This window comes from Dermacentor albipictus, chromosome 1 (assembly GCF_038994185.2).
Source record: "Dermacentor albipictus isolate Rhodes 1998 colony chromosome 1, USDA_Dalb.pri_finalv2, whole genome shotgun sequence".
NCBI classification, from domain to species: domain Eukaryota; kingdom Metazoa; phylum Arthropoda; class Arachnida; order Ixodida; family Ixodidae; genus Dermacentor; species Dermacentor albipictus.
The window spans coordinates 465,190,079-465,203,644 of NC_091821.1; the positions used below are offsets into that span (position 1 = coordinate 465,190,079).

Sequence of the window (13,566 nt, forward strand, 5' to 3'; positions counted from 1 at the left end):
AAAGGTAAAAAAACGCAGGTCTGAAATTGAACAACAAATGCCACTTCGATGTTCCAGAACTTGAGTTTCTAGGGCACAAGGTCACCGCACGTGGTATCTCGCTACTCACTAGAAGGTAGATTCCATAGTTAACACACCAGTGCCAACTGATGTTGCCACCCGTTCCTGGGTCTCGTACAATACGATTCAAAGTTTGTTCCACATTTGGCACAAGTGGTTGAGCCTATGAGAGTCTTGCTTCGCAAAATAAGCCATTCATCTGGTCTGCCGAAGCAGACAGCAGTTTAAGAAGGATCAAAGAAATGCTTTCATCGAGTACAGTCCTCCCGATGTTCGATCCATCACTTTCAGTTATTGTGTCGACCGACGCATCCGACTGTGGTCTGGGAGCAGTCCTGCAGCAACAAAGTGGCCACGAGCTCCGCACCGTCGCTTTCGTATCTCGTACAATGTCGCCTGCGGAGAGAAAATATTCAGTCGGTGAACCAAAAGCTCTTGCGTGCATTTGGGCGTGAGCGATGGCACACGTACCTTTGGGGCCGCCATTTCACAATTCGAACAGGCCACCAGACACTGGCGTCCTTGCTGTCGTCACAACACATGGAAGACGCCCACTGCGAATTGCACACAGGAGTGCACGACTGCTTTATGCAGTTTCACTGTTGAGAACCGCAAGGGGTCCACAAACACTGTAGCAGATGCACTTTCTCGGCTACCAGCACCTACCACGGAGGCAGATATTGCTAAGGAAGAAGAAATTGTCTTGTTCATTGAGCCAGCCTGCGTGACAAATGAGAAGTTCAGGCGGGCTGCCCTCGATGACAGTTGACAGTAAACCATTAAATCATTCGTGCTGAGTTCCCGGCTGCCAAAGGAATCCATACCAGAAGAGGCGAAACCATTCTACGCCATTCGGGAAGAACTTTCTGTTGTCGATAACCTACTACTGCGTGGAGAGTGCCTCATTGTTCCGTCCTCCCTCATGGCTCAGATCATCGGCATCGCGCACGAGACACATCCGGGTATCACGCTCACGAAGGCGCGACTGCGTGAGTGGTTCTGGTGGCCGCCAATGGATAAGCAAGTGGAAACGGCAGTAACAAACTGCCACATCTTCCTGGAGGCAGATAAGTCCGCCAAAACATCACCAGCACCATTGCAATCTGTTGAATGGCCTGAGCGACCGTGGCAGAAGTTTGGCCTAGACATTGCTGGTCCTTTGGAGCATGCAGCTCAAAACAGCAGATTTGCTGTAACGCTTGTTGACTACCATGCTAAATGGCCAGAGGTATATTTTTGCGACGAAGTGTCCACGAGCACCGTGAAAGACTTTTTAATAAGTGTTTTTCCCCGTGAAGGCTACCCAGAAGAGATAGTTTCTGACAATGGAGCTCAATTCCCTTCGCATGAGTTCATCACTTTCCTGTAAAACAGAGGCATCAGTCTTTCACATTCTTCCGTATACTACCCCCAAGCCAATCGGCAAATATAGCGTTTTATTCGCACATTGAAGAATTTTATTCAAGTCTCGCTCCTCGAAATACGACCACTGCGGCAAGCTGTCACAGAATACCTTGCCATTTACCGCTGTACTCCGCACGCCACCACCGGGGTCGCCCCAGAAGTTCTGCTGCATGGTAGAATGCGCCGAACCAGTCTGGATGTCGTGGTTTTCTCAGCACCAGCATTTGCGGAAGACCCAGCCAAGGAGTTGGCGCGACTTCGTCAAAGGCTTAGGCGTCAACAGCAGAGCATCAAGCACTACACGGACAAAAGGAGAGCCGCCAAGAAGACGAAGACATCCGTAGGCGATTTTGTCCGCATCAAACAACCGTCCGTTCGTTTCAAGGAAGACTGCGCCTTTTCTTCACCAACTAAAGTGATCGAGAGCACGGGACCAGCCTCTTTCCGACTTGGAGGCGGCCGTACGTGGAATGCCTCCAAGCTTTCCAGGGTTCCGGAGAAGAGCACCTGGGAACCAGGCCAGCCTACCACGCCGCAGCCGCGGACTCTTGAGGCGCTGCAGCCTGCCACGCCTCAGCTGCGGTCTCCTGATGCGCTGCAACCCACCGCGCCGCAGCTTCTTGATGCGCTGCAGCCTGCCATGCCGCAGCCGCTGTCCTCTGATGTGCTGCAGCCTGCCATGCTACAGCCTCCTTCTCCCAGGAGGCAGGCACTGTCTCCTGACCTACCGCAGCAACAGTCTGCGATCCCGTGGCCTTCGTCGCTAGTGCGACGTCCAAAGCGGCCGACCCGAGAGCGCCGGCCACCGGCCTGGCTCCAAGACTATCAGACCAACTAGTTGGCTGTCTGCCGTGCACATAGTTTCTAAATATGTGTAAATAAGTACCGTGTGCATGTCTTGGGGTTTTCTTACTAATACTTACTAACAAGTAATCACTAAAAATAAGGGAGGAAGTGCGTTATATTCAGTTTCGTTATTCATTTCAGCTCTTTATTCCCCAGGGGGCGCTGCTGTTCTTCATTATATATATTGGTTGTATACGTTAAATAAACGGCTTTTATACATCGGGACGGCTGGAGTCTGACTTCCACCTTCGGTCTATACCACACTATGCCGTATCCCAGATTGTCCCAAAGAAGTAATGTACGCAGACGACACAAGTATATTTTTTGCGCGTGCTTCGCTTGCTCATTTTGAAGGAAATGTGAATCATTTTCCGAACCAGTAGTCTTCCTGGTTGAAACTCAAAATGGTATGCCTGGAAGCCAATAAGACAAAATACGTGCTATTATCTCCGGTGGGAGAGCCACGAAATTTCAATATAAGCATTTCCTACCAAGGGAACGTATTAAAACAGGTTACGACTCAAAAATTCCTGGAAATGTGGTTCCAGCAAGACTTATCTTGGAACGAACACATGGTAAAGTTCATGGCCGAAATAAACCGAAGCATTGGATGCATTTAGGAATATTATTTTTATTTATTTACAAGTACCTTACAGGCCTTCGAGAAGGCATTGTGTAAGGGGGGAAATACCTTAACATGTTAGTAAAGAATTAGGAAGCAAAAAAGCATCAGTACAGTAAAAAGAATATTCACGCAACGCATGAGTATGGAACATTAATACGATATTAGCAAATACAATACCAAGAGCAATAACAACAAAAGCAGTAAGCACAATTACATTGTAACAATATAAACGTTTTGTCTGCAGCAGTATGGAACAATCATACAATATTAGCAAATATAATATCAAATAGAGTAAAAAATAACAGATTAGGATCATTCAAATTCTTTTAATAGCTCGTACAGTAATGCAGGAAAGAAAAAAGAAGCAGGCAAGAAGCATCACACGGTTGAAATGGCCAACTGATGGATTAGAAGATTGCGAAATACATTGTGTTTCCATTGCCAAGCGATGTTGTCTGGGAGAGCGTTCCATAAATGGTACTGCACGGGGGAATGCTGAAAATATTTAAAGAGTGCGTATTGCCATAAATTACGGTGTAGCTGTACTGACTATTCAGTCTTTCTAGCGCCGAGGCTGCTTTTTTCAGGTTTAATAAGGATAGGTCAACTGCGTAAAGAAATCTGTGCGAATTAAGTGCGTTAATAGCGTTGAGGCTTAAACGCTCTGCTATATTCCCTAGTATCGTCTTTTTTATTGCGCGCTTGTGTGGGAAACAACAACGTTCACTAATTATATTAAACTCCTTGGTTTACAGAAAAGCGTGCTGAGAATTTTCGAAAACTATCATGGTCCATTGCAGTAGCTGCGGACAAACCCATCTTTTTTAAAGTACCATGCGTTAAAAACCAATGAAGTATACTACTTCAATTTGTTCAGTATATGAAACGTAACGGGAATTTTTGCCCGCTAGGTTCTCAGGATTATGCGTATCTTTCCCGTACCTATCTTAGAAAAACGCCAAACAATTGAACTATTTATCGACGGCAACACGCTATATATGAGGTCCTTACTTTGCTAAATAGAACTCACAGCTTCATAGATATAGACATCACAACTTCAATAAGAAAGTATAAAAGGTCTTTTATCGAAAATTACATTGAATTTTCTTTAATATTTTTTTAGATGCGCTTATGTTGCCTCTTGAAATGTCAAACAAGAAAGCATCACGTGACACCATAGTCATATATATCTTCCTTATTGCCTTGCATGTTTTGTGCATATTGCTATTTTATTTTTTCCAGTTACGTGTGATGAGCATCTTTAAGTCGCCTATCACCAATGGTTTCACAGTAGGAGTAGCGTATTGTAAAAGTATGTGCATCTGTAGATAAGGTTGCCATACTATGTGCATTTCATCTTTCTTACACTTTCAAAACACGTAAGCTCTCAAAAATATTTTTGCTTTAAGCTATTTTTTTCTGCTATGTTGAAATATGTTCCTACTTTTTTTTTCTCAATGTTTGCATACTGCCCTAATGCCACGCTGAATTTGGAGCAGGGTATTCAATTACACAGTAGCACATGCCCAATGCCAAATAGTCAGTGGCTCAGACTGTGCGATCGGGCATGCATCGCCTATTTCTTATGCGCAGGTGCACGAACCCGGTGGTCCAAGATCTTAGCGAGGAAAAAAGCCAAGTGGCTTCTGCCGTGCAAGACAGACAGCAGCCAGCATCCGGGAAATGGAGAGAAGAGACACAGAGAGATTTGCTTTATTCAATTTAGCAATGAAAGATACACTTAAACCTCTTCTTCCTCACCGAATCAAAGAGTGCGATTTAGGGGTAAGGTGTTGGCTGTGTATTGTACACGGTGTTCAAAATTAAGCTTTATTATTTTCTTAAAATTGGCAGTAGGAGGCACGCGAAGACCATCTGTGAAAATAAGTTATGTGGCCAGGGGGACACAAAGTGAGATGATAATTATCGCTATCAGCAGCCCAATTAACTACAGTTGAATAATTACCTTTTTGATGACTGCAGTAAGTTGGTACGTTTGTATTGAAAAGTTAGAGGCTGTCGTGTTTCTACACAGTGTAACTTGGAAGAATTCTAGCGTATCTGTGCTCTGAAATATCTGACTCCAAATTTTCATTTTCATTCGCATGATTATGCATGCAAGAGAGGATCGGCGCAATGATCCTCCCTGATGTGTGTTTTGGTTTTTTACGTAACTGCGGAAGTTTTGGTCTTGCAAGGCTATTTTCTGTTGCATTTGTAACATTTGATTCTGCATTGTATGCATGAAGCTTTTTAGTTCGTTTCTAAGACTCTGTTCTTCTGATTGTTGTGTGGTCAGCTCTACTGGTGGGCTCGGCGTTCGCCCCGGTGAGTTCCCGCCTTGCCTCTGCAATTGCATTTCCCTTATTAGGTCGTCTATTCTCTTTTTTAGCTGCCGCGTTTCTTCTCGGCAGAGCTCAAGTTCTTTTTTGAGCGCTCTATTTTCCTCAGCTAGTTTCTTTTCGTTGTTTGTTTGATTGTTTTGACCCGAGTGCGGAAACCACTAACAGAGAACCACTAATGACGCCAGAGACAGGCTCTTTAACGAGAGAAGATTCGGACCAGAAAGCCAAAGTAACAACAACAATAATACATCATGGCAGGACAAAACAACCTAGAAATATGGCAGTGGAACTGTAGGGGATACCGGCGAAAGCAGGGACTCCTACAGCAGTACATAAACACTAGAGACAAACCACCAGACATTATTATGTTACAAGAAACTAATACAACACCCACCCTAAAAGGATACACGTGCCAGGAGAGCGGACGCACCGCAACCCTCATTAGCAACAAGATAGTCACCATAGCACACAAAGGAATTGAGAACACGAAAATCGAACACATAATAACCGAGATAATACCCAAAAAGAAGCACAAAGCTAAAAGCACATTTATAGTCAATCTATACAGTCCCCCCAGGCAGAAAGACGGCGACTTCGGCAAACTCTTTGCAGAAGCAAACGTGCTAGCCAAGTCGAACACCCTAATAATTGCAGGGGATTTCAATGCTAAAAGCCCGAGCTGGGGATACCAGAAATTCGAAAAGAAGGGGCAGCAAATATGCATTGCGGCAGAAAACACAGGCTGCGACCTCTTAACGGACGAAAATCAGCCAACGCGCCAGGGTAATAGCGTTAGCCCAGACACCTGCCCAGATCTAACATTTGTTAAAGGAGCAAAGCAGGCCGAGTGGGAGAACCTGCTGGAGAACCTAGGCAGCGATCATTATGTACTGAAAACCACAATCGAAGCGGAGAATGTAAAAAGAAAAATCGGCACAGCCCATATCACAGATTGGGACGCCTTCCGTAAGCACAGCGAACAACTAAAAAGGGAAATCACCTCTATAGAGGAATGGAGCCAACAGCTAAAACAGATACAAGAACTCTACACGCAGGAAATAGATAGAACAGAACAAACACCGGAGGTGGACCGGCGGCTACTCGGGCTATGGGAGGCAAGACGCGGGCTCACAAAACGCTGGAAAAGACAAAAGCTAAACAGGAAACTCAAGAAGAAGATAGCAGAGATCACAAAGAAGGCAGAAGAGTACGCAACACAGCTGGCCAGGCAAGGGTGGCAGCAGTTCTGCAGCTCACTGCACGGCACGCTCAGCACAGCCAAGACGTGGCGCATACTAAAAGCCCTCATGAACCCAACCAAAACGAAAACAGAAAGCGGCAAAGCAATCCAGAAACTGGTCCACCAGCACGAAGGCTCCGACGAGGAACTATTGGAGGCAGTGCGTGTAAAATGTTACGGCAAAGACAATCCCAAAGGCTACGACGGGGAGTATCCGGGGACAGAGAACCCCCACATGGACAGACCGATTACAAGAGAGGAAGTTTACGCAGCAATTAGAGCGACAACCAAAAACACAGCCGCGGGCGCCGACAAGATCAGAAACTCCCTAATACGCAACCTCAGCGACGAGGCGATAGATCAGCTCACAGCATATCTCAACACACTGTGGGCAGAGGGCACGATACCGAAGGAATGGAAGCACGCTGTCGTGGTGATGATACCTAAACCCGGCAAAAAGCTTCAGATTGAAAACCTGAGGCCCATCTCCCTCACCTCGTGCCTCGGTAAACTCTACGATAGGATCGTCACCAGAAGAATCCAACACCACCTGGAGGACAAGGAGCTATACCCGCACAGCATGTTTGGCTTCCGGACGCACCTGTCAACACAGGACGTCCTGCTACAGATAAAAGAAGAAATCATAAACACCTCACCCAGAGCAGGCGAAAACGTTATCATGGCCCTAGATATCAAAGGGGCCTTCGACAACGTTAGCCACGAAGCCATCATGGAAGGACTGAACAACGCCAACTGCGGCAAGAGAATCCACGACTACGTGAGGGCCTTTCTGACCAAACGCACGGCAACGGTGGGATTGGGGGACCTGCGAAGCGACATCTTTACCACCCCACGCAAAGGCACGCCGCAGGGCTCCGTGATCTCACCAATACTCTTCAACATCGCAATGATCGGACTGGCTCGAAGACTCAGCAAGATTGATGGCATCCAGCATGCAATATATGCTGACGACATCACGGTCTGGGTCAATCGAGGCTCCCTGGGACAGAAGCAAGAAAAATTGCAGGAAGCGGCCGAGTGCGTGGCAGAATACGTCAGAGAAAGGGGCCTGGCGTGCTCTACCGAAAAATCAGAAATCCTGAGAGTGGGAAGAAACCCCACCAAGGAAGAACTAATAGTAAAGCTAGAGGGACAAAACATACCTGAAAGGAGCATGATACGCGTCCTAGGCATGTGGATTCAAGGAAGCAAGAAATGCAGCCACACAATCAGCTTACTACAAAAATCGACAGAACAAGTAAGCCGAATGATAACGAGGGTGTCTCAAAGAAGAAGCGGAATGAGAGAAGAAGACACAAACAAGCTGGTCAGAAGCCTAGTGGTCAGCAGAGTCACGTACTCGCTCCCGTACCACAACATGACCAAGCACGAAAAAGAACAGACGGAAACGCTACTAAGGAAAGCGTATAAGACGGCGCTACATCTGCCTAGAAACACGCCCAACGATAAACTGTTACAGATGGGCCTGAGCAACACCTTCGAAGAACTCGCGGAAGCGCAGCTCGTTGCACAGATCGCCAGGCTCCAGCAGACTGCCACCGGCCGCAAGCTCCTAAAAAGAATAGGGCATAACACAGACGGAATAGAGGATCGGGCTGCTAGCATCCCAGACAGCGTTCGCCAGACACTGCAGGTTAGCCCCCTACCGAGAAACATGGACCCGAATCTCCACGCCGCCAGAAGGCAGGCACGAGCAGATTTCGTGGAACGAAACCTAGCCGCACTAGAAAACACCGTATACACAGACGCGGCCGTATACCCATGGGACCGCAACACTAGAATGTTTAGAGTTGCGGCAGCAGTGGTAAACCACACGGGAGAACCAATTAGCTGCGCGAGCCTGAGAAACTGCACTGTAACGGAGGGGGAGGAAGTCGCCGTAGCTCTAGCGGCGGCTGAAGGTTACCGCAGGAATAAATCTCTGATAATTCTAACGGACTCCAAAGCAACATGCAGGAACTACACACAAGGCAGAGTTAGTAAGGAAGCACTGAGAATCCTCCTCAAAACAGAGCCTCCTAACAAAAAGATAAAACATAGGATCTTCTGGATACCGGCACACACCGGTATAGAGGGCAACTCAAGGGTGGACCGCCTAGTTCGCGAACTCACGCACCGAGCAGGGCAGTCGGAAACCCTAGAGGCCCCCTTAACGGTGGAGCCGACGTATGCAGAAATACTTAACCATTACAGAGGAAGGAGACTTAAATACCCCCCACCCCACACATCGCTCACACAACATGAGGCAGTAAGCTGGCGAAGACTGCAAGCAGGTACGTTCTTCAACCTGCACACATTACACAAAATGTTCCCTACCCAGTACAGGGATACATGTCCGTGGTGCGGAACAACCCCCACGTTATATCAAATCACGTGGGAATGCAAGCGTAATTTCGCATTCCATAAAGTAAATAACCCAAGTGCGGAACAATGGGAGGGTCTGCTCACCAGCAGCGAGCTCGCAGCCCAACGGGCAATTGTGCAGCACGCCTGCGAGGCAGCAAGACTCAGCGGTGCCCTGGAATAGGGGCGCCGACCTTGTGAAGCGGCCAGGACTCAAAACATGAAGACACCGGCCCACCGCCAATCTCTCTGAGATATAGAGAATTAAAGTTTTTCCATTCCATTCCCTGATGTGACGCGGCTGTTGCGTGCGGCGTTCTGTCCGACAATGGGGCGGAGGCACTGGCTAAGATGATAACTGCCCCCCTCTTGGCTGGCGAAATAAAAAAAAATCGGAGAACCCGGAATCCCTGTCCTAACACGCGACAGCGCAGCCTGTAACGATGGCGGCAGCGGCCATTCCGAGATAATTTCGTGAGCAGAGAAGCCGGAAGGTAGTGCGCATGCGTAATGTTGACTAGACGAGCGGGCATGGCCCTTGCCTGGGCTGCGCAAATAAAGTCACTGCTGATTTTCAATTACTGTAAATTTTATTTTAATCAAGAGCAACAACTGCACGGCACACGGCGCTGTCAAATTTTGATTACGCGAGCACTAACTGTTCCACAGTGCGTGTGCAGTACTGAACAAGTACTGCGCATGCGCAGTACCGTGGCCTAATCGCTAGCAAGCCCCAACGCTTGCCTCCTCCTTGTCTAAAACTCTCTAATTTTACGTATGCAGTGGAAACCCCCATCCCTTAAAAAAAAATTAAATTATGGGGTTTTACGTGCCAAAACCTCTTTCTGATTATGAGGCACACCGTAGTGGGGGACTCCGGAAAATTCGACCAACTGGGGTTCTTCAACGTGCACCTAAATCTAAGTACACGGGTGTTTTCGTATTTCGCCCCCAGCAAAATGCGGCCTCCGTGGCCGGGATTCAATCCCGCGACCTCGTGCTCAGCACCCTAACACCGTAGCCACTGATCAACCACAGCGGGTCCGCTCACCCCTTTCTTCTCTCTCTCTCTCTCGTAAAGTGAACTTACGACCGAGTTCCCAAAGCCTTTCGCTCGTAAGTGCTCTTTGCTATTGGCTGACTGCCTTTTCAATTATTAAATCCACCGTCAATAATGATTGTAATTAGGTTTTACGAAAAATTCTACGTAAAAGATTTTCGCGAGTTCGGGTCCTGAATCGCGGCTTTACTCGTTTTAGCCATTTAGGAGCCAGCAGTTCATGAACACTTCAGCAAAGTTAACCTGTCAGGTGCCATTTAAATTTTGCCTGATGACATATCATTTAGGGCAAAACGTTCCTGTATGAGTTCATGAGTGTTTGAAAGGACAGACAAAGTGCAGTCAGAGCATTGCGGCGTGGCTACTTTCGTTGTTAGAACTTTGCCAGTGCTTCTTTCATTCTCCTGGAGTAGCCGAAAGGCGTGGCTTCACACTTCGCGTATCTGCCTCGTCTGAAGTCGAAGAAGCGTATTTCGTTTTGTGGTTCCAAATCGTAACGTTCGAGGATGAACGCCTTCGGCGATACTCCCGCCTGTTGCAATTGTCTCATTATGAGGTATACCTGCAAGAAAAAGAAAACTAATGAGGGAGAAGTATTCACTACGGCATCATATCGGCCCATGTTATAGGAAGCGTTTTCTTGGAGCATGCCGGATCACGCCCACTGCGTCAAAAAAAGAAACGGCATGACTGCCTGTCTAATGAAAGCTTTCTAGAGTTTTGCACTTTGTATAAGTACACCATGATTTTCATCCGTGGTAAGCGCTAAATCGAAGCGCTGAATTGCCGGCACCCGCCTGGCAATTCACCGAAGTTTGAAAGCTCATGGAGAGGACCGTAGTTTATACTAATGGCGGTATATAAACTTGAAGAACTTGAAACCTGAAGCGGTATTCTTGAAACTTTCGGAAATGCTTCCCCATTCGCGAGATTACACGGGACTAGCGCCGGATGCGTTTGGCGTCGGCAGACGCTGCGATCGCGCAAACAGCTTTTTCCATTCGCTTGGTTGCCCTCTCGTGATTCGTTCCCGCCCGCGCGTTCGCCACGGCCGCCATTGCTCCGGGGCGGGACCACAATATGGTGAATGGGACATTATGGCGAATAGCAAGCGATCGGAACAAAGCTATACGATCACCGATTAAACCACACGGTTTCGCCAATTCGCTTTAGCCTGTGCGATACCACCTAGTCGACTAAAGCAAAATATATGCCGCTCAAATTATTTTCTTCTCCCGTATGGCTTATCCGGCGCAGATTATATGTAGCAACAGTAAGAAATTTTCTCATATTACGTGTCTAATTATTAAGGCATTGCAAACATTCTGCACTTGATATATCGTCCCAGTTGAAGCCGAAATTGGCGAAGCAAACTTCCGGGGCTCAGCTCGCTCGATCTATTGGCTCTGCTCTCCCGCAGGTTCGCACAAATTTGGCCGACGACCCACTTTGTGACGTAGGAGCCAAACCGAAAGAACGGAAAAGGGAGCTGTTTGCTCGATCGCATTTCACAGCGTTCTGGCGCTATGCCAAATGTACTAACAGCGCCAGGAAAGCTGGGGCTAGCACACGCGGACGCGTCCGGCGCTATTCTCGCGAAGTCTCGCGGTAGTGAAAGCATTTGCGAAAGTGATTGCTCAGCAACACCCCTCCACACACATGTATATTTTTATTTTCAGAAATAAATCGAGGAACGAATCCGACAAGCAAATGAAGTGAACATAATGCAGAAAAGGGCGCGAAAGTCGTGTAGAACGCATTGTGAGAACGCTTGTTTCGCTTGGAAAGAACGGAATGTTCAAATACTTTCACGATTGTTTGAGGGCGTGCTCGCCTTAACGTTGCTTCCCGTTCTTTACATAGTGAACGGGAAGTAACGAGTGAAGAAAGTGCTCCTGCCAAAACAGCGTGATGCACTTGCCCTTCACCGCGTCTGTGCTTCAAATAATTGTGTCCTTGCAGATGCAACTTGTGCCGAGAAAAGCAACCCCAGGAGCTCCACAACGAGCAGCGCACGCGATTGTCGCGTATGAACAGCCAAAATTCCAAAGTGGGGCGTTGAAGACGACAGACCTGAGCGAAAACAAGTCGTTCGGATTTCAATTAGGAAGCACATCTGCCTGAACCTCTAAACAATGTACGTTGTCGCCAACGCTGTTTCCTCCTTCTCTGAGTGACATACCTCGTGCACCTACAATTGTTTACGAACAAAATTAGCTACCTTAGTAGGGCGAAAAATTGCACTACAAGAAAGGGCGTCATTGAGGCGAGGAGGCAACATGAAAACAGAGGATAAGGAAAGATATTGAAGCTACAGGAAAAAAGAACGTTTCGATGGCGCTTGCATACAGGTTTCATTTGTGTGCATGCGCTATCGAATCGTTTTTTCGACATTTCTCAATAACAATGGATCATTCTACTCGTGCGACGAGATACAGATTGTCATCAGCAAACAGCGAAACTGATACAATTGAATATGGCTCGCGAAACACAGCCACCGAAGAAACAGGCCAGCTCGCCTACTAGTGACGAACTCACATCTTTATTGCCAACACCGACTACTGTGGCCCCTTATATATTGCCTGCTAGGCATGGCGCAGCAGCAACACACAAAAACAGGACTGCCAGGGGGCGCTGCATTTAAGAAACCTTTAACATTGTGTCACTCCTCCCCCCTTAAGATACATACTACGGGGAGTACTTGACCACTGGTTTTCGAGTTCTTGTGCTACGGCGCAACTGTGGAGTGCAAGGTGCAGCCATGACAGGGTTGTCCACGGCACAGTTACTTCCAGATACGCTTCCCAGCGACTGTTCCTCATGTAGCACGTCGCGTGTAGCTGGGAGATGTATGGCTGGTTCTCTCTCGTGAAGCACATCCGGAACAGCTGGAGAATGGGCGGGCGGTTGCCCCAGTTGAGGAGAAACTTCTGCTCCAGCAGGACGAAGTGGCGCTGTCTGCGCAAGGTGCAAGTGTTCATTGTGTCGGCATCATGTCGAACCGTCTTGACAAAGCACCTGGGCCGACGGTGAATTGACGTCTGAAACAGTGGCAGGTCCCCATGGTGCACCTGTGCGGAAGTTTTTCGCATACACTTTATCTCCTGGTTGGAGTAATGGAGCTTGCCGTGACCCTCTGTCAGCATTCAATTTCTGTTTCAGTTGTTTAAATAGCACCGTTGCTTGTAGGCTAGGCCGCAGGACATCCAGAGGAGTCTTGAAAATTCTCCCCATTAGAAGCTCACATGGTGGCCGACCAGTTACTTCATGTGGGGTTGTCCGATAATGAAATAAAAACCTGGAAATCTGTGTCTTGAAGTCGCCAGAGCCAGACTTCTTGAGTTTGTTCTTTACAGTCTGTACCACTTGTTCTGCGGCACCGTTGGAAGCGGGGTGATACGGTAGTACATGCATGCGGCGTATTCCGTTTCGAGTTAAGAACTCAAGGTACTGTGCACTGGTAAACGCAGGGCCATTGTGAGAAACTATTACGTCAGGGAGGCGATGCTGAGCGAATGCAAATCTCAGGGCAGAAATGGTAGCTTCTGCAGATGTGGATGACACAGGGAAAACTTCCATCCACTTCGAAAAAGCATCCACAATAACTAAGAACGTGTGTCCT

At 47.6% G+C, this 13,566-nt stretch overlaps 1 protein-coding gene across 1 annotated transcript in view; it reads right to left on the reverse strand.

Annotated features, from left to right (window-relative positions):
- Positions 1-9,203: 9,203 nt before the first annotated feature.
- The window catches only part of LOC135905642 (serine-rich adhesin for platelets-like), a 108,324-nt gene continuing 103,961 nt past the window's right edge, over positions 9,204-13,566 (reverse strand). Inside the window, exon 31 of the mRNA XM_070531484.1 lies at positions 9,204-10,506. Coding sequence (XP_070387585.1) covers positions 10,318-10,506 — 189 coding nt within the window. The 3' untranslated portion in view covers positions 9,204-10,317. The remainder of the gene's footprint in view (positions 10,507-13,566) is intronic.